This window comes from Pseudonaja textilis, chromosome 2 (genome assembly GCF_049901715.1).
Source record: "Pseudonaja textilis isolate UNSWEBS1 chromosome 2, rPseTex1.2, whole genome shotgun sequence".
In the NCBI taxonomy this organism is placed as follows: Eukaryota; Metazoa; Chordata; class Lepidosauria; order Squamata; family Elapidae; genus Pseudonaja; species Pseudonaja textilis.
This window is the reverse complement of record NC_141991.1, coordinates 27580937-27607331: the sequence shown is the minus strand read 5'-3', so window position 1 is coordinate 27607331 and position 26395 is coordinate 27580937. Positions and strand designations below refer to the sequence as shown.

The 26395-nt window shown below is 38.7% G+C and overlaps 2 protein-coding genes across 6 annotated transcripts in view; one reads left to right on the top strand and one right to left on the bottom strand.

Annotated features, from left to right (window-relative positions):
* The window catches only part of ATXN7 (ataxin 7), a 129735-nt gene extending 117060 nt beyond the window's left edge, over window positions 1-12675 (bottom strand). For 2 of the 5 annotated variants that reach the window (XM_087923601.1, XM_087923603.1), the window contains exon 1: window positions 12559-12675. The gene's annotated coding sequence lies outside the window, so the exon portion shown is untranslated. The other 3 variants (XM_026721881.2, XM_087923604.1, XM_087923600.1) reach the window with 2 other exon arrangements.
* On the top strand, window positions 12589-26183 carry THOC7 (THO complex subunit 7). Its single transcript, XM_026721904.2, has 8 exons — window positions 12589-12731; window positions 15418-15535; window positions 17820-17947; window positions 21879-21965; window positions 23980-24037; window positions 25245-25311; window positions 25402-25471; window positions 26050-26183. The coding sequence occupies exons 1-8, from the start codon at window positions 12713-12715 to the stop codon at window positions 26115-26117; spliced, it is 615 nt and encodes a 204-aa protein (XP_026577689.1). The 5' UTR covers window positions 12589-12712; the 3' UTR covers window positions 26118-26183.
* Window positions 26184-26395: the final 212 nt, after the last annotated feature.

The following is a 26395-nucleotide window of genomic DNA, read 5'->3' as shown; positions in this document are numbered from 1 at the left end:
AACACTTCAACAGCAGAATAATCAGAGAAGCCATAGAGATAGAAAAACGCCCACACAGCATGAACAAACGAGATGACACCTCCCGCCTTCCAGCCATTTGGAAACCCGCCTCATGAACAGACGAGTACCTAACATGAAGAATGACACCAGACCCACACCCATGAGAGCCACACAAGATGCCACCACCACACTTCCATGTAGAAAACAGACTCACACCCACTCAGAAGATGAGACACGACCATGGACCAGAAGCTGCACTGCAGCTGCATCACTACCCACTTCAAACCCCTCCGAGCCATACATGAAGTAAACCGACACCCACTATGAAGATGCAGCACGACACTCACGAACTCGAAACCAAACAGCAAGATCACAGCTCACCAACTCAAATCCCCAGCAACTAAGACTAACCTGAGCACAACCAAGCCCCCACCTGAACAGAACACGCCTCCAACCAATCAGAACACGGCCAACCCCCAACCAATCAAAATACAGCCAAACCCCTACCAATGAGAACACACCCCCACCCAATCAGAACACAGCCAAGCCCCCACCCAATCAAGTCCCACCCCACTATCAGTTAAAAGGAAGAAGCAGCTGCAATCTCACATCACTCTGAGAAGCACAGAGCCGAAGACAGAAGCCTGAAGATGATGAATGAGACTTCATCGAAACGTTGCCTAGATACTTCGAATCTTACGCGGAGAAAACCCAAACAACCAAAGATCCACATACAAACACCCGCGAGAACCTCAGAAAAATATATATATATATATATATATATATATTTTTTTTTTCTTAAGTTTTCATGGGTACTTACATGTATGGTATTCAGCTTTGTTCAAGTATTTTTCCATGTTATTATAGTTGTGCTTTTAAAGTTGTAGCAATGTTTCGGCAGAATCTCAACTGCCATCATCAGGCTTCTGTATTGTGTTCATCAGACAGAAAAAAAAAAAATCTCCACACCACAAGCCAGGCAAACACCTGGGCACAAACAGATTCCCCCGATACCTCCAGCTTAAACACACCCCAACCAGGCACCCAGATGAAACCTAGCTTCCTAATAAATGATAGCTGTCCATTTACTCGGAGCCAAGCTGCACCAAAAGCCTCCAATACAGGAAACACAATGTTCCCAGCCAATCAAGACAAAAAAAGCTACAAAACAGACAGAAGATATTAGAAACACCAATCAAAAAGAACACAGCAAACTCCAAGACCAATAAACTCAGACCAAGACTCCCAACCAATCAGGATGAAGAAAAAAACATTCTGGCACAGCAGTAGGCTAGCACCAAATTTAAAACAGAAACGGCTGTGAAAGTCTGACTCATAGATGAGCACAATACAGAAGCCTGATGATGGCAGATGAGATTCTGCCGAAACATTGCTACAACTTTAAAAGCACAACTATAATGATGTGGGAAAATACCCAAACAAAGCTGAATACCATACATATAAATACCCATGAAAACTTAAGAATATATATATATATATATATATATATATATATATATATATATATATATATATATATATATATATATATATATATTCCAATCTTCCTCAAATGGTGATTTTAATAATTTCTCTTTTTTAGAGAACTCTTGCAGAGAATGATCAAGAGACAGATGGACAATTATAATCAGTACTTTAAAAATAACTTTTATAATAATAATTTAAAAATAACCTTTAATCTTCACAGTAAATAAAATTGGCATGAGCACACACACTACTTTCAAAATACTAATTTAAACAGTAAAATATCAATTAAAATGGTTTTATTGAAGTATTAATTGTAAAACGTGCAAATTTCTAGATGCATTTAAATAAAGCAATTTGTACATATATTTCAGTGTAGAGTTTATAATTTTATAGCTGAAAACTAAAATAACCATGAGTTAATTCAGCGTGATAATAAATGGGGCATTTGACTACAAGGCCATGTCGTTCATGCTGGTAAAAATATGTCACATTTCTATGATAAACTTACATATTTTCTTGAACTTTATTAAGTTTGGTGAAGAGTAGTTTCCTTCAAGTCAACCTCAATTTTTCTCAACTTTCTACATAGAATCATGTTTGTTTCTTGATAACTATCATAAAAATATCCTGCCTGGACTTTTTAAAATAAAATCCCACTCTAGTCCACAGCCCTGGGATTTCCTGGTGGTCTACTATCCAAATACTAGCAAAGTCAATTAACTTTTGCTTAACTTCTGGGCTAAAATAGAAATTTGAGAAATAGTTTAAATTTCAAAACTGAAAATTCCAAATAACTATTCTATAGGTAGTCCTTGATTTATTATTAGTCCTTTAATGATGCTTGAAGTTACTAGGAACCTTAATAAAGCTTTTGGGCCCATGGCAATTGGCTCACATTTACAACTAGTTTCAGTGTTACAATCATGTGACTGTGGTTTGTGAAAATTTTTGCAGTTTTCCAGCAGAAAAATGGCCCCAAATACCTACTGAATAGGCTGGATTTGCTTAATGATCATGGAATGTCTTAAGAAACAGGAAGCACCATTTTATGACTGGTGTAAAAACACTATAAAATCAAGTATGATCACATGGTGCCTCAACTTACAACCACAATTACTTACAGGTAATAACCAATCATTTTATGACTGTTCTAAGTTACCACAGCCATGGAAAGTGTGTTTTCCCCTGGTCATCATAAATAGTTGTGTCGTGGTCATGGTCATGTTGGGCAGGTCAGCTTTACACCTGGTCACAGAATTCTGTGGTCATGTGACTATGGCTTACGATGTTTTTTTGCTGGTTTCTGTCATTCATAGGAGTGATTTTACTTCATGACTGCGGTATTTGCTTAGCAGCCACAGTGTAGCAGCCTACATTCAGCTACATAAGTGCTTCGGCTTATGACCTCAGTGACTTATGACTGTAATTCTATGCTCAACTACGGTCATAAGTCAAGGATTACCTGTACAACCAAAATTCCAGGGTTCCATTGTGGAGATAAGTAGATAATATATATAAATTATCCATCCCTAACTACAAATAGCAGTAATAGTAATGATATTAGTTATTAATGCCCACCTGCATCAATGATTATTTTTGCAAATACATTTTCAAGTCATCCCTCGTAAAAAAGATAGCAAACAATTAAAATCCTTTTTTATTATTTTAAAGTGTAGTTTAAAATAGATCTTGACAGTGTCAATGACATTGCAAAAAATAAAGACAACACTGTAATGTAAGTTAGACAGCTTATCAGCAAAATGAAATACCAGATCAGTTATCTTGTTTCAGTCTGCATAAAAATGATATACTCAATTGCTAGCATTTAACATATAAAAATCATTATTTTAAGAGAGTAAAATTTTTTGGTTAGATTATACTAAAGGGAAAACTAGAATTAAATAGAATGTTGTTCACTTTAAAATATTTCTCATCATGTACTCTTTGTAGGAAATAAATGAGTTTGTGTCATTCTAGGACAAGTAGTTCCTCAATTTCAATGCCAAGCCTAATTTCTGAAACACACCTGACAGTTACTGCAGCAGGACACACCTTGCTTTACTTGAAAACAAGTACACAAGAATACTTCCTAAACAGTAGCAAAATAATTCCAGAGTTTACATCATTTAAAAAAAAAGTTAAAGCAATGAGTAAGAATTCTAGTTGCTTCAGGTATACTTCACAAATGACTACTCTGGTGCAGTTTTCATTAATTTCAACAGATTTCCACAAAGTACCGTAATAAAATATGTAGCATAATTTCTACTAAGGCAATCACTGAAGCTAAAACTTTTACTCATTAAAGTATTAATCCAAGTTAATTTTTAGCTCTTATGCAGTGGACCAAACCTCAAAAACTGTACAACAATATTTCTATGAAATGACATGGCTTCCTTAAAATATGAGAACAGGAACATCTCTGCAGCCTTTGAATATCCAATGCAGAAAGAACACACTGCCAAATGCCATCCTACAATGATTCTGTAGTAAAAACTATTTATTGACATTACTTTCTCTGAAGTCCCCCAATAGAGTCCTCAAGAATCACATAAAATCCAGTATTGTGATTAATATTTGAATATTAATCATCGTACAAATATTTGAAACCTGTTTATTGGCAGCAAGGAAGAAAACAAAAGCAATGTATTTTCTTGGAAGTCTAAAAGTTGACTTGATAGATTAAAACAAATCAAACTTCATCTTTTTAAAACAAATTATCTAACCATTAGCTAAGTTCAGTTCAAAAATAGGTTGTTCCCTAACTGTGCAGCATTCAAGAACTCAAGCAGCATAGCAAAATTTCACACTTTGACAACTCCTATTTCTAAACAAGAACATCCAACACTCCTTTATGGTAATGATTTCTACATAATAGGTAAGATCAGGGAAGTACACATCCAAACCTGTATTCATTTGGCAAAACTCACACATACTGCTCAACTTGCTTTGTGAAGTAGACATAGCCTTTCAGACACAGTTAACTTGCTTTGCATTGTCCCAGAGATTAATTATCCTGGCTCATTACCCATCTGGCTTTCATGGATAAGTCCATACGATCTCCCAGTCTTCTGGTTTTCTAGCCTGGTACCTTAACCACTAGACTAGACCAAACTGACTTGCTCCCTGCAGTTTTCTTGGCAAGATTTTTTAGAAATGGCTTGTCACTGTTTCCTTTGTAAGAGTGAAAGAAAGTGACTGCCCAAAGTCACCCAGTTTCATGTCCAAGGTGAGATTTGAATTCAGTCTTCCCATTTCTACCCTGATGCCTTAAATCTCTACAACAAATATGTTTGAGCCACTTTCTATCAGCCCACCCAGGTGACCCTATTAGATGAGCTAATTCTGTTTTATTGTAAGGCTACATTAACAGAATATTGCAGGTCTGAAGGTACATCCATCACTTTTAATCATATGATCAATTACAGAGAGTCCATCTTAAATTCCTTTTTCTGAACATTATGCAACTGTGGATTCCTCCTATTTAATTGCTTCCTACGCAGCATCTCTTGCCCTTGTTCCCCAAGGTCATTCGCATATTCCTCCAGCTTGTGAGTCATGGTCACATGTGTTCCTACCATTAATGGGACTACTTTGCCCTTTACTTTCCTCATTCTCTCTAGCTCCACACTCAGGCACTGGCACTTCTTCACCTTTGCATATTCCTTCCTGATGTTGCTGGCACTACTACATCTGTCACCACCTGTCTTCTGATCCTTGTCTACTATCATGATGTCCGGTTGATTGGCCAGTTCCTGGAATAAACACTGACAGGGCAACCTACTGTACATAAACAGAGAGCTAATCCCATTCTCATCCGGCACTAAAGATGGCACCCAATCTGGCAACAAAACAACTGCAAGCAAATAGTCAATCTCCACTGTTTCTTTTTCATCTATCCACACATACATAGCCATAGGAGGTATATTTTAGCTAAAAAGAAAAAAGATTTCCGTAGGACATAGCAAACAAGCTAATCATGGATGATCACATCATGTATCTGTATGCAATACACAACAGATCAATTCATTCGCTCTGGTGGTTCTCTTCCTCACAAAATAGTTTCAAAATAGTATATTGATCATAGTAATCAATGCTGTAAAAACACTACACCAAAAGGAAAAGAACTAAGAAGCTTTCTGGTTACTTTTAACTTCTTCACTTGAAGGAATAGTATCTAATTATATATTATATTAATAGAGTAATAGAACAGAATAATGGAGTTGGAGGGGACCTTAGAGGTCCAACAGCCCCCTTCCACCTACAAGCAGAAGACCCTATATCATTCTGGACAAACGACTGTCCAATCTCTTAAGAACCTCCAGTGATGGTGCACCCACAACTTCTGAAGGCAAACCACTCCACTGATAGTTTTCACTATCAGAACATTTCTTCTTAATTCTTAGTTCACAGTCAGGAAATGTCTTTTTAGTTACCTATATTGACATAATGGAGTAATTAAAAAACATTTAATTTTAATAGAAGGAGCTATCCTATTCAATGTTTACTGAAATAGAAAGTAGAATCTAACTTTAATCAATTCATCCCTTCTTTGCCTGCTCTGAAATCTTACTTCTGACCCAAACTTTTGATACTGTTGTATTATTTGCTAGCAAAAGAAGGCAATGCAGAGATTTGTCTTCCAATCTGTAGCATGCTGTCTGAGTCAACTGAATAAGAGGGAAAGAAGAAAATATTGACCACAAGGGAAAACCTAAAATTTAACAGTAACAAATGGCATTTTTGTTTCAAGGTCTCCAAAGTAAAAAAAAGAAACCAGGCAGCAATACACAGCAAATCCAAATTCTATACTGTATGAGTTCTTACCTGAAGAGGGCAGCATCTTCTAGGTATCGAAATATATGTAAGCTTTATGTGATGCATTATGTACCTATACACTTAAAAATTCTTCTTGAATATGTCATCATATTGAAAAGAGGCCGCATATTTCTTTTTTTTTTAAATTGCACTCATTCCATGAAAGAAAATACATTATAGATTCTTTATTCAGAGATAGTTCTCTCTATATATTTAACCCAGAAATTTTAGTTAAAAGTTGTAAAACTGAAACCACCTTTTCCTCCCAAATGTCATTATATTTCTGTATCAATAAGGTGGCATACCTTTTTGGTTTTAAGTTACAAGCCTACAGTTACGTCTACATCAATGAAAGTACTATTTCAAACTGAACTGTAAAGACAAACAACAAAACATACCAAAGCCCATAATTTAAAGATAAAACAATCAAAATCAAACTGAAATAAGTTGTTAAAGTTTTAAAAAATAACAAACCAGTATAAAAAGATAGGAACGCAAATTAAAAATTGTTTTAACTTGTCAAACATACGCCAAAAATATATTAGGCATCTTCAAAAGCAGATATCCAATTTTGTGAGATTTAACTTTGTGAAACATAATTGAAAGATGAATGATACCTAACATTAAAAAAATTGCTTAAATATGGGTAGACTATGAATAAAAGTGCAACAGATAAATTACATAAAGCGATATGTCTCCTTTTACAGTAAAAGTTATTACCTCATTACATTTGCAAAGATTATAATAGTCCATTCTGGATCATTTAATGAGCTGCAACAGATGGTTATCTACTTTGTTCTCATTAATTGAGGTGAGATTTCATTACAAGCATGAATTTCAGTGACTTCTTAAATTGGAAAATATAAAAAACGTATGCAATAATGTCAGAGGAAAAAGAAATATAAAAAATACTGTTTGCAGTTAAGTATAGGAACCTTAAATGTATCTTCAACTACTCTATAACCTGTGGTAGTGGGTTATAGCCCATATAAGCTAACGCCAGGGTAATAGATGTTTAAAGTGCCAGAAGAGTCTTCTTTGTTTTGCTACAACTAATTAATATCACTATGCCCCAATAAATGGTTAATAATAGAGACAATTACAATGTAAGGAAAGGTAAAAGGCCACATTTTGCCAACTTTGTTATAATTAAATGGTAATTCAGTTCTGTGTTGCCTATTTCAAATTATTCTTATATGTTAAAAACAGAGTATTAGAAAGAATCAATGGAATTTGTCCCACAAATAATCATGCAAAGCAGTCTTAAATAAAGCCAACTACACTCTTTATAGTAAATTGTATAAGGATTACTACATGACCCAATATCACTTTTCCTATTGGCTTTGGTGGAGAATGGATTTTGTGTCTTGCTGACAATTATACACATTAACTGTGTAGCAGAGCTTCAGATTCAAAGGCAAAGTGGTGCTTTGGAGTTGTGGGGCAAGCAAATAACACCTGTCTGCAACTTCTTAAACCCAATGCATCTGTTTCTAGGATCACACTGCAGTTTTGCGGAGTTGTATGAGATTCCAGGCAGCTGCTTTTAAGGAGTTGAAGGTAGGTGAAATATTCACCTCCCTGCATTGTTCGAAATAAACGTTTCTTTGAATCCAAATAACTGTTCAGTCCCATAAAACCAACATAGAAAACAAGTATATTCAATTTTCATATAGCCACTACTCAGCAGGAGCCAAGCAGTAGTATGTAGATACGATAGCAACTACACTTGGTGGAGGGGGAGCGAGGGTGTTAAGAATATAAGACAAGCATCCAGGCACTTTTCTCTGAACAATCTATTAAGAGGGGAAACTCTGAAATGCAGCCCTAAGTTCTATTGAACTCTCATTGCCAGAATTATTCAGTATCACAGAATAATACCCATAGTCCTCCATTTACAACAATTCACTTAGTGACCATTCAAAGTTACAATGGCACTGAAAAAAAAGTGACATGACCATTTTTCACACTTATGACCACTGCAGCATCCCAAAGGTGGTCTCGGGATTTACATTCAGATTGTTGACAACTGACTCACATATATGACGGTTGCAATGTCTCGGGGTCATGTGATCCCCTTTTGCAACCTTCTGACAAGCAAAGGCAATGGGGAAACCAGATTCACTTAACAACTATGTTACTAATTTAATAATGGCAATGATTCACTTAACAAATTTGGCAAGAAAAGTCATAAAATGGGGCAAAACTCACTTAACAACATACATTTTGGGCTCCATTGTGATCGTAAGTTGAGGATTACCTGTAATGACTGCATTTGGGAATCCAGAAGAGAACTGGACAGAGTTCTGGTTAGAGGCACTACTTTTTTTTTAACAAAAACCTTCTGATATACCACATGGAGCTCAGAAAATGCATAAACTTAAGAATTAAGAATACTCTGACAGAATTTATTTTCAATAGCAAAACTGAATAGAAATTATAGCACTTGTTGATAGAAATGTACAGTATACCAGGCTAATACAATTTTTCCTCATTTCAACAGAATGATTTAAAGATAGCAACATAAAAAATCCTTTCGCTGCTACTGGTAAAAATAGACTATAAAAAACTCTTTCCCATTTCTGAACTGAAGACCCCCCCAGCTTACAACCTAATAGCATTCTAAAAGTTTAAACTGTAAACAAGATATTAGACAGACAGAACTGGCTTTGTCTTGTATTGCATTTCCTGAGTTTCTATTAAAAGTTATTCTCAGGATCCAAATCTTATGTTGATACAAATTCACATTTAAAGTAGAGCAAATTGCAAATTACTGCATCTTTGTTGTTTCTTATAAATACACAGCGCATTATAATCATTCTTTAAAGTTTCAAAATAAACACATTGAAAAGAAATACCAATCTGTGGCAAAAAAATGTTGAAAACATAAAAAGCTATTCATATATTATTTTACTACTGATGCTTAAAAACAAGAAATCATGAAAACGAAATGTCTAGTGTAGTGGTCGTGTTGAAAATTTTGGTGGGCCGCAGAGAAATCTCACCCTCAGAGCACCTCCTCCAAAAACAATTAATCCAAGCTGCGCAGAAACACAAGGCTGCGCCGCCCACATAGCCCGCAGGAAACCTCCCCGCCTACTCACTCCTTACCCGGCAAACTTGTCTGCTAAATTGCTATTTTTCCTTTTTCCGACCATCATCTGTTCTGCTGTGCCGGGAGATTTAGATTAACTAGGAAGCAGGAAAAGGTTGGATTTCTTGCTTTCTAGCTAGTTTTTAGATCTTCAGCTCTGCTTTTAAGCACAGCCGAACCTCCCTTAGGACTGAAGGTTCTATTATCCAGTGCAGACTGGCAAGCAAATTTGAGAGACTGAGCTAGCCGATGGCAGATAGATCACTGAATGATTCTGTGAGCAACTAAATCTGCCTGTCTGCTTTGCCTGATTTTGGGTAAAGGTTGTTCTTTTTTTATAAAAAAAATCAATATTTGCATACATGGTGTGTTGTGAGTTAATTTTATGAGTTTGCTTGCAAGCAAATTTTATGTGACAGACTGAGCTAGCCAATGGCAGATAGAGATTTCTGAATGAAGCTGTGATTCTGTGAGCAACTCAATCTGCCTACCTGCTTTGCCTGATTTTGGGTAAAAGTTGCTCTTTTTATTAAAAAAATCAATATTTATATCAATATTTATAATATTTACATACATGCCATGCCCAGCCAGTTACATGACCACCAAGCCACACCCACAAATTAGGCCACACCCACAGAACCAGTTAGTGGTCCCTGGGATTTAAAATTATGAGTTTGGTGATCCCTGAGGTCCAAAAGATTGGTGACCCGTGTTCTAGTGTTTCAAACTTGGAAATATATTTGCTTGAATGAAAATAGATTCCCACTCATGATTACTGAAAGCATGCAGTTCCACAGGTCTAGAGCTTTGACTGGGTTTAGAAGTAATTCCATAAGAACAAGAATAAACAATTGCTTCTGCCTCTTTGCCTGATTTTTCCCAGTATGAACACTATTCTTCACTCTACTATCAGCAGCTGATACTTAAATTGTCAGGAAAACAGAAACAACATAAATAGAAAAATAGTTATGCTTCTAAAATCTCCACATTCTTCCTCACCCACAGCAGAATCTACAATGACAACTCCCATTCTGGATTAACTACTGAAATTAAATAAAAAATATCTAGAATTTTTAATCTGATATACAAGGATCTCCTTATATATGAATTGTGGAATCCATTCATATTTCAACTTTTCAATAGAGCAAAGGAAAAAATGGGATGAGTCACAATATTCCTCGTTTAATATGACTCAACTTTCCTTATTATGAATATTATAAAGGAAACATCATTTTTAAAAAATCAAATACTCCCTCTTATTTAAAGTCGACTCCTTGGAGGTAAGTGAATTCTGTGAATTCATCGACAAGTGCATTCTTTATAACAATAAATTGCCACCACTTCCTTCAGGATTTTTTAAAAAAACTTTGCATTGTAGTCTAGAGCTCTGAGATTACGTAGTGGTCTCCCATCCAGTTGCAAACAATGTCTGACTCTGCTTAGCTTTTTCTCGCTTAGCTACCTGCTATGATCTTACTATTTTATTTTACCAATTATAGTTCTTCAACAAAAGCAACTATTGCCAGTGAAACATATGTAACAAACTGCAAAGGACAGCAATAATAAGTAAAACACTATCAAAGCTATGAAAATCACTAAGGCATTGTAACATTTAATCCACTTGTAAGAGTTACTAAATGGATCCTGTCAAGTGATTTACATTCATATGTTTACAATGGTACAACAAAAACAATCATATCAACAATAGTAGAAATGGTAGACTAGAGGTTTCAAAGGAAAAATAATAGAAGTGGGATGTACATTACTAATTTCAGAAAAGGAAAAGGAAGTAAATCCACGGTATATGGAAATGTAAGAAAATTCACAATAGAAGTTATCAAAGAAAACAAAACATAATGGAAAATAATAGAGGCAATAAGTTAAACAGAACATTGCAGACACTATGAGGAGAAAATTTCAGCAAGCGGATTAGTGTAGTAAAAATCATAGACTCACAGGTTTGGAAGAGACCACAGAGGTCATCTAGTCCAGCCTCCTACCTAACCCATAAAGGTGATGAAAAGGAATAGGGCATGGATGAAGAATAGCAGAAATAAAGGGAAAGAAATGACAGTGACACAATTGAAGTATTTTTAGTGTATGTTTTCTGATATTAATGCCAGTACACCACCAATAAAAAAATAGAGACACAACACATTAACAGCAAAGCTGAAAACATACATGTGGGGAAAACCACATGAAACGATGTGATTCCGAGAAAAGTTACATTATAAGGCTTTCAAAGAAATCAAGAGAGGATATACAAGAAAAGTTGTATTTAGGATAGCGGTGCAGTAGCGAAAATGGCCCATTTCACTGGGAGACCTATCAGTCATGGCAAAGCTGCAATTGGTGTCAGCAGCGTCCACATCGGCGACGGATACTAAAATGGAAAGATGGAAGCGACAGTCAACGAGAATGACATAGCAATGAGGATGTTGATGGCAGAAGCTTCACCGCACACAGCAACAGTGCCAATTATAAACGGGCATCCCGACAGGGATGGCCGCACAATGTGCCGGATGGTTTGCAGCCATGGCAGTTAGCAGCTGCCACTGTGACACTATTGGGCAATGTTACCCAATGGAAAGGAAAGTGACCCACAACGGTACCAGCAAGCCGAAGAAGAGAGGAAAGGACTGACTGGGGGAGGAAAATAAGGGCAGAACAATGAAACCTAAGGAAGTCCCCTAGCAGCATTTGGATTCTGGCAAAAGCCAAGAGGAGCACATGTGGCACAGGTGGTCAGCAGGGCACGGGCACAAAGTATGGTGGCAGCCCCAGGGGAGGCTGAGCAAAGGTCACCAAAGGTTACCAGTGGCCAAGGCAGGCCTCCTCCTCCTCCCCCCCCCCACAGCACACCTGGGCAAGGGGGAGGAGCCCTGTCCCCTCACCTGCCACCCTCCTCGGTTTTGTCCTCACCTGGTGAGGAAGGCGCCCTGCTGGAGAGGGGAGGCCTGGCTCACAGGACCGGGGATTCCCTGGGCGGCGGACTTCAGTAGCCCGGCTACCGCCCGGGCTCGCCAACCTCGGCCGCCTTTCCCGCCTCCCGCCCCCTCTTGTCTCGGGCCGGCGAGCTTCAGGCCCCAACCGTCGCCGCCGCCGCCACCGACGACGACGACGACGCCACCACCTCCTCCCCCTCCATGGCTGCCGCTCACCCGGCTGCCGCTGCTGCATTGTGGGAAGCGGCCGTCTCAGTCGGTCCCACCTCACTCGCCGCTGCCGCCGCCGCCCAGACCGGCTCCTGCACCACTACCACCAGCAGCAACACCACCACCACCAGCTTCAGCAGTCGCCGGCGCCGCCGCTGCCATGGGAGCTGTAACCGACGGTGAGAGACGGAGCGACCCCCGGAGCCGGCCGCGACCTCCCTTGCCGCCTGCTTCCGCCCGCTTTTCCCGGACGGGCCCAGCTTGAGCTTCCCCGCCACCCTCCCTTCTTGGCCGGTAAGGCCTTTCCAAGCCGGCTCGGCCGCTGCCTTAATCCTCAGCCGCGCTGATAGTGATGGGCCGGGGGGTGGATTCGCTTTTTCTACGCCCCCCCACCCCAACCCCGAGATTTAGGACTCCATTCCCCGCCGGCTGAGCCTCCCGATTCCTCCCGGGCTCATTTCTGCCTTGACGGCGCCTCGCAACTCTCCGTGGCGAGCTTCCCACGATACTCCCGAGCCGCAGAAGCGGCGGCCACGAGATCTTTTGGGTTTTGCCTCGCGTGTTTTTGCAAATAGAGCCCGTGGGGCTTAGCTTGGGGCTCGGTGACGGAACTTGCCCGGAAAATCGGGTCCGGTTCATCAAAAGAAACCGAAGGAAAGCGCCTTTAGGTGAACTGGAAGGGTGGGTTGAAATATGAATTTATTTAACGCTTACGCTTCTCTTCGTACGGCTAGGCTGCAGGAATAGGGACGACCTGTGGACGGTATTGTTATTATGAAAATGCATTGGCCGTTGACCAGCTCCAGTGGACTCTGGGCGGCGCGCAAAACTAAAAAGACACAAAAGCAGCTAATAAGCCCACAGGGAACTCGGGGGCCTGTGCTGTAACAAATGTTCACAAAACGGAACAGGGATCGAATGACGAACATCAAAAAATAACAAGTATCTGATTGATAGGGGGAAAAGCTAACCCGGTGCTACCGTTTAGTGGTAATCCGGATTCACACACCCCCAACCTTTCAGTTCACATCTCTCTGTTCTTACACGTTTTTATATTATTTCTTTTTTAATAATGACTTATGTTCTGCCATGAGGGCATGGGGCAGCTTTGGAGTTAAAGGAGGCAATGTTACAGTGTTCCTTGATTCCAGGTAAGTAATTTGCAACCTAAAAAAATAGGGATTAGAAAAATGAAAAGGGGAAAAGGAGGGAGAAAAAAAAAGTGTGTATGATGTTTCATATTCAACAAGTTGGGTTATTGTGGAGGTGATTCTATAAAGCTCCATAAAGTGGTCAGTGTCTTCCCCAAAGGTTCAATGGGACTATCCAAAGAGTCAATTGTTATGGTTTGTTGTCATGCAGATGTTTAGACTGGATTTGGCATTTTTGTCTGCCTATCAAGGCCTTCCTAAGGGCCTTCTTGTTGTTATTCATAGTACTGTTAATCAAAGTGGTGTATATTAAAATATTTTCATATAATAAATGAAACTTCAGGAAAGAGTTAATGAGCTGAAGAGTTTAGGGACCCCTATTTTAGTTCTTGGCATCCAAGAAACTGGAGCATACACTGTCATGGCTTGAGCTTTTATTTTTTACAGTTTCTTATGAATGGACATGATATTTATTTATAGAGAACACTGGAATAGGGCAAAGGAATGTTGTGCTTGCTGACCTGATCCAATCCATAGCTTGCAGAATTAATTCAAATTGCCAGTTATTATCTATAAAGCCTTCATGACATATATGTTACGTGGCCTCTATCTGCTATGGTTTCAGTTCAGAATTATTTCTCTTGTCAGATGACCTCTATATCTAAAAAAAAAATCTGATTTTTTTTTCCTGTCTATCACTTTTAGAGTTCTGCATATGCTCAGAGACTTAATTTTTTGCTGCTTTTAACCAATTATACAGACTACATATTAGCAGTTGGTCTTTACATACTAAATAATAATATATGATTCTTCCTTATTCCTACTCTTCCTCCCGTTTTCATGATCATTAATGTATTTTTTGTGCACAAGAATATTAGTTGATAGCAAGATCTTGCCATACCCTATGCATTGCCAGACCCAGTTGTGTTTGCTTTAACATCATGATTTTCTGCACATCCTCTTTTTTTGCTCTTGCTTCTGATTGACGCATTATTAACTTTTTGTTTTATTCCTATCTTACAGCTCCAGTATATATAGCTTATTCTGTTTTCAGATTTTGTTCTTCAATAGATATACCCCATTGATTTAAAGATTAAGTGATCTCTTTTTCCTCCCAATACTGTGCTTGAACTTATTTTAATACATTTATAATTTTGATGAACTTTTTATATAATTGTAGTTAATTTTTAAATAATATACTGTATTCTTCTTTTTCTATATTGAAGGCTAAAATTTTGTGTCAAATTTTCTGTATGCAAACTCCATTAACTTTCTTTGAATAGGATTGTGAGCCAGCTTGTCACTGGACTAGGAGTAGAGACTTTGGCCAGTCACTTTCTCCCAGCCCTGAGAAGGCAGTAGCAAACCACTTCCAAAAATGTCTAGAAAATTGCATGGACTTCTCCATGTAATCATTAGGAGTCAAGATTATTTAAAAAAAAATTAAAATAGAATGGTGGTGTAAGTTCTCATAACTGATTATTCATATAATTAACAACTAATTAAATTGTTACAGAGAAATTCCAGTTCAGTTAACAAGATCACCATGGAGGTCTATGTTTTACACATCGTTATTATAAAATGAGTCAAGAACTTTTTGTTAGCTAACAATCCTCTAGGACTCCTTTTTTTAGGAAAAAAAATCATTTTTAATGACAGGCTTCCATGACAAATGATAATTTGTCTCATTTTAGAAATATTATTGCTATTTTAGATGAAGTTATTCGCAAGCGACTTTTGATTGATGGAGACGGTGCAGGGGATGACAGACGAATTAATTTGCTGGTGAAGAGTTTCATCAAGTGGTGCCATTCTGGATCTCAAGAAGAAGGGTATTTTGCTGTGTTTTATTTGTAAATCAAATGTGGAAATAGTTCATTCAATAGCAGTGCTATCTATAGCCCATGTTTATTTAAATAGAAAATGGAATTTATAGCTAATATCTGAAATGGTTTAACGTATATGCAAGGGGGAACAAGTTATGATACAATGCTCTATAACTTTTGAAGTCCATCTTTGGCAATATGGTGATTGCTTTGGTAATTAAAATGAATGGGTTTTATAGCAAGTGCTAAATAATATGATCTAGGCTAGTTAATATATCCTGGGGGAAAAATGCATTGATTTGTATTTCTAAAAACAACAACAACAAATCATCCTATAAAAGAAAAAAATAAATGAAAGCCATTGGACAAAATCAATTTGACTTTAATAAGTAAATCATTGCAATTTATTTGTTATTCAAATTTTAAGTACTTTTAGTTAAGACTGTTCTTTCAGCACAGGATACCAGTTTCCTCACATTGGATACTGTTTGCTACATTATGGATATCTAACTATATTATGGAATATGGTTCTAGCCGTCTTTTAAGTACCTCTGATAGTGACTGTAATATGAATTGGGATACCACATTACTGTTCTAATGGTTGTGCCATTGGATACATGTTGTGCTTTTGTAATGTTTTGATAATAGCGCAGGGAGCGCTAAAATAATGTCCACCAAATCTCCAAGAGCTGTTTCCTCCACAGATTTTAATTTTTTTAAAAAAGAACATCAAAATCTCACAACATGGTGAGATTTCAAGTGATAGTTTTCACGTTGTCTGTTGCCTTGGAGAACCAAATGACACCTATGGGTAAGAAGCAGTCACTGCCAACTCCTGCTGAAGAGATTGATACTCTTCTAACATTTTTTCTAAATTGTGTTTAGTTCAGTTTTTATTTTTCTTAAAATGAATGGAAAGTTGGCATGCTGGAAAACAAGGCACTCTTTTCTAATTGTATTTCTAATCATTCTTCCAGGATTGAGATAATTGTAGGCTAGTGATTATGAGTGCTAGTGGCTTGTTTAGAAATGGGTCCGCTTGTCCAGAAAAGGAAAAAAACAAGGAAGTCCAGTTGCCTTTTGGATGGTATGACTTCTAGTCCATCCTTAGGCATGAAGCTCGCAAGTAATTATAGGCCAATCACACTCTCAACCCTTGAAGTAGGCAAGGACAAACACTTCCAGAAATCTTGCAAACAAACTGCAGGGACTTATCCAAGCAGTTGCAGTAGTGGAAGAAATAAACCCAAGAAATAAAATTGAGACCTTACCCCTTCCCTCCCTGTCCTTAAGGTATTGCCAGGGTCAAACCCAATTCCTCTTTGCCTAATCCCATCAGATCCAAATTGACCCTCCCTGCCCCAGACAAAGCTTTCTGCAGTCCCATCTAACCAAAGAATAGAAGCCTCAGCCCTTACAAGGGAATTTCAACCTAGAGAAACCTCAACCTTCCATCTTCTTATCAGCCAGTGACCTCAACATTCCACCTCTTTCTCAATGGATTGCCCCACTGGGACTCTCCTGAAACACCCATTTTGCCTAACAATAAAACTCAAGTACACCAACAAGGATCTGTCTAACTTCCCTGAATTGGCCAGCTAGTCAGATCCCGAGGATTTCCCACTTTGCATGCCTCAATTTCTATAAAAATAGTTGCTTTTCCATTGTTAGGAGTCCCTCTTTCCTGTGATCATTGCAATAAGGATTGTCCTTACCCTCAGTGTTGTGCTGGTTACTTTAACAAAATTCCATGTCTGCTGCCAAATGTCAGAAATGACTTGAGTGCACAAATCTATATATTTTATCAAATTAAAATAAATTTGCATTTTGCTTGTCTGCAGCTTATTCTAGTTTTCTTGAGGTTGAAGTTCTATGAGCAGATAAATTGTCCTTCTAAAACTGGTTATATTGACTCCATTTATATCAGACTAAAAGACTTAATAGTTTGACTATTATAAATATCAACTTTCCAGCTTCCAGTTAACACTTTTAATAACTTTCAGAAAGTCCCAATTAAAACAGGTTTACATTTAGATATATGTATTGTATGCACACATTACATCAATCGACCTACGATCAAAGATTGCGCACACTATTAAGTCTCCTTTTTTATACTGGTACACAAACTGATTCCTTTCAGTCTGTTGGCCACAGGGTCATTCTTCAGATTTGCTGGCATAATTTGGTGAGAACCATTAGAGAAAACAAAATTCTACTTTATTTTAACTTGTACCAATTTGAGAATTGTTTGTTAGCTACTAATGCCATATGTTCTTTCTCTGATGTTTAGCTATACTCAGTATCAGCGCATGCTCAGCACTCTTTCACAATGTGAATTTTCAATGGGAAAAACATTACTAGTGTACGACATGAATCTCAGAGAAATGGAGAACTATGAAAAAATCTACAAAGATATAGGTAAACATATTTTTTTCTGATTATTAGTGGCAAAAGTCAACTTTACTTCTTTAAAAAAAAAGAATTATTCCAAATAAGGTGCATAAAGGATTTTGAGGTTGAAATATTCTAACCCAGTGGTTCCCAAACTTTTTCAGTCTACTGCCCGCTTGGTGCTACAAACTCATCCTCGGTGCCTCATACCCAGGGATGGGATTCAAATTTCTGTAGGCGTGGCCTAATTTGAGGGTGTAGCTTGCTGGTCATGTGACTGGGTGGGCATGGCTTGTTGGTCATGTGACTGGGTAGGTGTAGTTTGGTGGTCATGTGACTGGGTGGGTGTGGCCAGGTGAGTGGCAAACAAGTGGTCCTCACTTAATGGCCAGTTGTTTAGCAAGTATTCTAATTTATGACTGGCGTCCCCAGAGATACTTGACCTGCTTTTGGAGTTTCGACAGCTATGCACACACATACACACACACACACACCCTCTAACCCTGCTGGAGCAGGTCATTGGACTAGAATCGGCAAAGCATCTCTGATTAGATTCTAGTAATAAATAAAATCGAATCACAGATGTTTTGACGATTCTTGTTGATTTGTTTTATTTGTATCTCTCTATTTTATGTTGCTGAATTGCATTGACATGTGTGTCCCGTCTTGTGCACAACCCAGAAGCTTTTGTGATTCTTTGTAGCAAAAATTACTGACCTCTGGCTTTGCTCTACTTTTCAAACATGCCGGCACTGCCACGTTCTAGGTGCCAGCCCCACAAGTCCACCCCATTGAGCCCGCTGCACTGGAGGGACCTGCCCAAGCAAGTCAAGTCAATGGGGTGAGCCTGAGAGAGAGAAAGAGAGAGAGAGAAAAGGGAGAGAGAGAAAGAGAGAAGGAAGAAAAGAAAGAGAAAGGGGAAAGGAAGAAAAAGGGACAAAGGAGGAAGGGACAGAAAGAAAAAGAAATAAAGGAGGGAGGGAGGAGAAAGATAATGAGATATCTACTCTAGTCCAATCACCTGCTCCAGCAGGGTTAGAAGGGAATGTGTGTGCGTGTGTTCTCCTTGTAATTTACCAGTACATTTTGGGTTTGCCTTCTTCAGAATTGGCACTGTCATACATTGGGGAAAAGTAATTTTTAGGGTGGAGATCTGGTCCAATGGACCCTGTTTAAAGCCTCAACAAAATGTGAGACCTTCCTGATAGTCTTGACCATGTTTCATCCACAAAACCTTTAATAGAAGCCAAAGAGGTTTCAATGTGCTGGCAAAGATGTTTCAATGTGGAAAAGGCCTTAGTCTAAACTAGGCCTCGTTTCAATCTGATGCATCGGGTCTTTCTCTCTCTCTCTCTCTCTCTCTCCCCCCCTCCCCCCTCTCTCTCTCCCACCCCCACTTCCTCCCAGACTGGCTTTTGTCTACTTTCCCGATGTGCCTGTGGGGCTGGCGCTTCCAACATGGATGGATGGATGGATAGAGAGAGAGACAGGTAGGTGGGTGGGTAGGTAGACAGGTAGGTAGACATAAAGGCAGGCCAGTAGGAAGGCAGGCAGGCAGGCAGGCAGACCTTTTAGAGGGAGGGAGAGAGGGAGGGAGGGAGAGAGAGAGAGATAGATAGATAGATAGATAGATAGATAGATAGATAGATAGATAGATAGATAGATAGATCTATATTGGTAGATAGGTAGGTAGGTAGGCAGGTAGACAGAAAGAAGGCAGGCAGGCAGGTCGGTAGGTAGGCAGGAAGACAGACAGGCAGACCTTTTGTATGTATGTATGTATGTATAGACAGACAGGGACAGACAGACAGAAAGAATGCGACAGCGGTGGTACTTTGGGAAAGTAGAGCAAAGCCAGAGTGGGAATTGAAGCCCACACAAGTTGCAAAGGTTGAGAAACATGGACTGAATATATCAACCCAGCCATTCTGGTTAGAGTTTAGCATGCTGTTTGATTCCAGCTTAGTCAATAAACCATGGCTAAGATCTTCCTGCTCCTTAATGCAGCTGCCCCTTCTCCAGCCCCCTGCCCCAGTTCTATCTTTGGCATCCAATTTTGCAATGCCAACCTCCCTGGGGCAGAAATGCGGCCGACTTCACCCTCTTTGCTGCAACCCAAGGTCCACTTCCATTAGGCCAAGCAAGGGAACATGCACATGCTCAAAGACTCCCAACTTCAGGAAAGCACTCCGCCCATCTTTACGCTCCGCCCGGGCGGAAGAAGGTGTGTGGAAGCAGCCCAGACTGGTAGAGGGGAGGCGGAGGGAGCGTTCGCTTGGAAAGCAAGCAAGCAAGCGCAGGGCTTAGTTGGAAGAACTGGGCTGCAGAGGGAGGCTAGGTTCTAGGTCTGGGCCGGCCATGTAGAGCCGAACTGAACTGGGCCATGTGCCTTGGAGAGCCACAGCTGCACCCACCCTCATCCTGTGCGCAAGCCCGGCTGTCTGGAGAGGAGGAGGCCAGGTGGGCGCTGCGTGTTCCCTTGTTCTCTTCTGGGGAAGAGGGCCCTAACGCTGGACCACCCACCCCTTCCACTGCGTGCCTTGGGAGGGTTTTGCTTTCGGGCCTTCTGGCATGCCTCTGCCGCTTCCATTGGTGATGGCAGCCTGCAAGCTAAGGCTCTCCCTTTCCGCCACCTCCTACCTCTCCCCCCACACCGGCTTGGCAAGGCTCACCATGCTAGTTCCACATTCGAGGCGCCAGCTACAGAGCGATGAAATAATCAGTGGGCTGCGTGGCCGGCAGTCAGTGAGCCTGCGGGGCCAGCGCCTCGAACATCCCCCTGCCACCTCTTAGCACCCCCCTGCTGTCCCCCTTGCCTCTTAGCGCCCCTCTAAGGCATCCCACTGCCCCCCAGGGAACCACTGTTCTAACCCTAGTCATCCTCTTCTGAAGGCTGGTTCAGGTTGAGATGCTTTTAGTTCGATATTGGAACAGTCCAACCTCTCATATTCTGTGCAGTTCTCGTGACAAGACTTATTGATACCATAGAATGTTTTAACTCCCATAGGTGTAATTCTTTCTTAAAATTGTTCTTGAGGGTAAGATGGATTTATTTCTATCTTGTAATGTAAACTGAAAAATAAATGCTAAAGGCAACTTTTTTGCCTTTGTTTAGGATAGCATCCTAGAAGGTTCACAGGGAAATAATGTTCAGAAAGTTTGTACACTTTTTAAATTCAGTTCCTATGTAGTGGATTTTAATTGAGAGATGATAAAATACCAAATAGATCAGTTTTTATTAGCTTAGGCTAGCACATTCGCTGTTATACTGCCTGGTCATCATTAGCTATAATCAAGTAACTTTCCATTTGGTTTACTACCATGTTTTGTGGGAACTGGTTTTGAAAATATTCTGGAAACTTCAGATAATTTGACTGAGTGATAAATCACCATGTCAGAACTCTTAAGACCTTCACTGGTTCCCAGCCCATCTCTTAGTTTAAAATGTTGACTTGATGTTAGATCAAGTCATTGATCTCACTTTTGATCTCACTGCATTGATCTCACTTTTGTGGAAGCAGTATTTTTTTAGCACAGGTCTTTTGAGTTGTTCCATTTTAATTAATTTTGCCTTTGTTACCGTTCTACAGTTTATAATACGTTTTATTGGTTCATTGTAAGTAGTTTAATTTGTTTTCATAGTAAGCTATCCAAGATTGTGATTACAGACCGGTAAACATTTATATTATGTCTAATCAACCTTAGAACTAGATTCTTCTAATTGTCTCCCATTTTTATAGAAATAACTAGCTTCAGCACACAAACATTCTGAATACTTTGTCAGTAATTACAATATCAGAAAATGCAATATATTTTAATTTCTTGGTCTATTTAAAATTCTGGAGATGAAAATCAATTTGGATAATGTTGCTACATACTGATTGGTGTAATTTTTATAGTTCAGTAATATTGTGAGATTTATAAATTTATTATGTTGTTAATTTTATTTCTTCGGAAGAAAACAACATAGCTGCAGCTCATGAAAAAATTGCTGAGTGCAAGAAGCAAATTCTTCAAGCAAAAAGGATACGAAAAAACCGCCAAGGTAAGGTTTACTTTGCAGTTGGCAACTTTTATTTATTTGTTTATTAAATTGATGCCCCCCATCTTCCTGTTGAAACAACTCTGGCAACTTACAAAATAATAAAATGATAATACAGCAATAGCATTTAGACTTATATACTGCTTCACAGTGCTTTACAGCCCTCTCTAAGCGGTTTACAGAGTCAGCATATTGCTCCCAACAATCTGGATCCTCATTTTACCCACCTCGGAAAGATGGAAGGCGAAGTCAACCTTGAGCCTGGTGAGATTCGAACTGCCAAATTGCAGGCAGCTGGCAATCTGCAGAAGTAGCCTGCAGTACTGCATTCTAACCACTTGTGCCACCACACCTCTTAATATACCGCCCCATAGCACTTTACAGCACTCTGGCAGTTTATAATGTAGAAGCATTATTTGCATATTGCACCCAATAATCTGGGTTTTCAATTTATCAACCTCAAAATAATGGAAGGTTGAGTCAACCTTGGGCCCCCATCAGGATCGAAGTCCAGACTGTGGGCAGAATTTGCTTGCAATAGTGCACTTTAACTATTATGCCATCAGGGCTCTAATAGAAAAACAATTAAAATGAACAAGAATTAGATAGAAACTTAAAATGAAGAGAATGGGTGGCACAGAAGGTGGGATCTTCTCTCTACTACATCAATCACCCTGCATGCAGAGCACCCCTATTGGGGCCCCAAGCCAGTGGGTAGACCCAGATTTTAAGTCTTTTCCAGAAGGCCAAGAGGGAGGGAGCAGCTCTCATTTCTGGCGATCAAGTGTTCCAAACGGTGGAGGCCACAACAGAGGTGGTTCTTCCTAGATTGTGACTGACAGATAAGTTCGTTTCGGACTTTAACTTTCAAGTGATTCTAGGCATCATCAGACAGAATTTGTGATTTTGGATTGTATGCATTTAGTTAGTTTCTGAATCTTTTGGAGAACTTATTCAGATACAAAGATCTCTAAAGAGTTTGTTTTGTCAAAGACTACTGAAAGTAATAATGCTTCTTTTTAGCAGATGGAATTCCACGTACTCTTAAAAGAGCTGGTGAGAACTTTGCTTAAAAATTGTGGATCTATCCTATATTAATAACTTTTAGATAGGGTTCGTTATCACATACTTCACTGAACTGGTGGAGAATGCAACTCCAGGAACTCTTAGACGAAATCTTGGTTTTGTTTAGACACAGCGATGGCAAGGAAATCATTTTGGTCTCCAAAAGAGGATAGATTATGTTCCTGTGGACATGCTTTCATCTCTCAGTGGTTTTTGTACACAGTATCTTGTTGGAATGCTTGTGGGGAAGCAAAGGGGAAGGGGTGGAAATGCACTTTTGATATTTTCACAACTATTTCTTCATGTTCTATTTAGAAAATAATAGTTTGAGATATCTACTTGATACCTGAAGAACTATTTTATGGATTCCACAAGATTTTAGCTTGTCTCCCGCATTATTCAATGTTTATATGAAGTCTTATCGTGAGGGTCGTACAAGGGCTGTTGGCTGTCACCTAAACTTTTGAATATCCCCAGTCTATAAGCAACAGTGACTGGTAGAACAGGGTGAAAGTGAATGTGGACAAGATTCAAGCATGTAAGAAGAATTCCTCTTCTGAGGAATTTTTAAGAGAAGAATTCCTTAAAAGAGAGTAAAAAATCCTGTTTTGAGGAATTTTACTCTTTTAAGGATTCGGTTTACTTCTTGCATCTAGCATTGATGCTGCAGGACTGTGTAACATAAGTAAAAAAGGAAAGGTTTTTTGCCAGTTTTTGCCAATTAAACCCTTTTGAGATTATCTAATCACTATTACATTGTTTTCCTTTTGTTTTATTATATTGTTTATAGTTCACCCAAAATAATAATAAAAATAGAACAAGAAAAAGAAAGGACTTTCAAATTTCTGCACACAAAATAGAATATACACTTTAAAAGTATTTGAATTAATAAATGTCATACATTGTGGTATTGGAACAATGTGGACTATAATCCATGTTTTATTCTTTTCAGAATATGATAACTTGGCTAAAATAATACAGCAACATCCAGATAGACATGAAACATTGAAGTAAGTATGAAATGAACTCAAGTAGCAAATACATTACAGAGTATCACTATCAGATAATAGTGGCAAAATAATTTATGTGTGCATCATCAATATTAATATGAAAAAATTTAACATTTGCACATTATAATATAGTGGCAAAGATATTGGGCTTAAATGGAAATACCCTAATTTAGGTCCCCACAAAGACAACTAATTTTGGGGCAATTCTCTATCAGCCCAACTTCATCCTACAGGTTCTATAAGACCTAATTACAGGTAGTCCTCAACTTATGATCACAATTGTGCCCAAAATTTCTGTTGCTAAGTGACACATTTGTTAAATGAGTTTTGCCCCATTTTACAATGTTTCTTGCCACAGTTGTTGAGTGAATTACTGCAGTTGTGAAATTCGTAACATAGTTGTTTAATGAACCTGGCTTCCACATTGATCTCTTGTCAAACAGTCACAAAAGGTGATCACATAATCCCAGGACCCTGCAACTGTCATAAATATGAGTCAGTTGCCACGTGTTTGAATTTTGATCAGTTGACCCTTGGGATGCTGCAAGGGTCGTAAGTGTGAGAAAAGTTCATAAATCACTTTTTTCAGTGCCATTGTAACTTTGAATGGTCATCATATCAACTATTCTAAATCAAGGACTACCTGTATAGGGGCTGGTAGTATACCAAGTAACAGCATATACTCCTGTTTTTGAGAACATTAGAGAAAATGAAGTTTGGATTAGTTTTACTGGTCTTGAAAAATGGCTTTTTCATTGAGTTCATTTCCAGACACAATTGAAAGTGCTACTTTAATTTTTTGAGTTCTCAATGAACATTTCAAATAAATTGCTTTTGCACAAGCCTGAATTACAATAGTGGCTTCTTTTGCCATTAAAGGTGAGAGGAGGCATCCTCAACTGAGTGATCTGCCTTTGGAATCTTTCCTTTCCCCCCCCCACCCCCCCACCCAAGGTTTCTAGAAGAAAATTAGACAGGTTGCTTTCTCTCCAATGCTTTTTTACTGGTGCAGACATTTTCATACTTCGCTTATGGTATTTTACTGCTGTTCTGTCTGGTTAATTGGTTTAAATCAGAATTGCATTATTATTTGCAAATGAACTACTTAGGGGATTTTGAAACAGTTAAAGTATTCAATGTAAAAGATTAAAATAAAATGACTGAAGGTGCTATGCATTAAGTGACAATGCACTTAATATGTTCTCAGGCAGTTGGAAGCTCTGGGGAAAGAACTGCAGCATCTGTCTCATATCAAAGAAAGTGTTGAGGACAAAGTAAGTTTATCTCACAAGCTTATTGATTCAGAATAGGGAGCCTTCTGTAAAAGGCCACATTCTCCAGTATATTTCTTTTCTGTGCTTTAGCTGGAGTTGAGACGGAAGCAATTTCACGTTCTTCTGAGCACCATCCATGAACTGCAGCAAACACTGGAAAGTAAGTTATTCCATTGTCGTACATAAGAACATCGTTTTCCTCAGCCTCCCTCCCTTTTATATATCTGCTTCACCCTCCAAATTTTCATTGACTCAAAGGTATTCTGAACACCTTTATTAAATGTCAAGTTCTGAATGCTGCCCTTATTACTCATAACTTAAAGACTCAGTTAGTGGGCATGGCCAGTGTGTGTTACATCTGGCCTGGAGCTTGACAACCCTGCTATAGAGTCATTTGCTGAGATGAGACACTAGAGAAAACAAATGAATGGATGAATGAATAAATGTCACAATCGTTAAGCAGTTGTTGTGGTCATTTGGGCCAGTTGCCTTTGCACTCAAAGTGCGATCACGTGACACTGGAACTTCAAAACCGGGTTGTAAGTCCCTTTTGGGGGAATCCGTTTTAAGCAACTGTTAGTAAACTAAACAAACTAAGCAGTGGTAAACTATGAGAATGAAAAACAAGGTTGGGGAGTGCAGGAGAAATGGGTAATGTTTTTCCTTATCAATGTCTCTACTTAAATAATCATTGCAATATTAGTATTTTTTTAAATGTTTATTTTGGATATATTTCAGATGATGAGAAGCTTTCAGAAGCTGAAGAATCATCAGATGCTCCAATGGAAGCAGAAGATAAACAATAGATGTGTATAGCTCAGAAATCTGGTAATTCGTTTTCCTGAAGATGATTAAATAACTAGGGTTTTGAATTCATTTTGTGTATTATTTCTTTGTCCAAAGTAACTATACTATGTTTCCACCTGAAGGAATTTCCATGCTTATATACAATAAATTCTTGAAATTACACAATAAAATAATTTAGTCTTGGGTTAATGTTCTGGAATTAAGCTACCTATTATATGGATGATACGGTGAGGTATTACATTGAAACAAAAATCAGAGATAATTTAAAATTCTAGTA

What these genes read in the sequence shown, in the direction of transcription:
- THOC7 (XM_026721904.2), top strand. An exon ending in AAAAATCTACAAAGATATAG is followed by an intron (nt 17,948 to 21,878) that starts GTAAACATATTT and finishes TTTCTTCGGAAG; the next exon opens with AAAACAACATAGCTGCAGCT. An exon ending in ACTGCAGCAAACACTGGAAA is followed by an intron (nt 25,472 to 26,049) that starts GTAAGTTATTCC and finishes GATATATTTCAG; the next exon opens with ATGATGAGAAGCTTTCAGAA.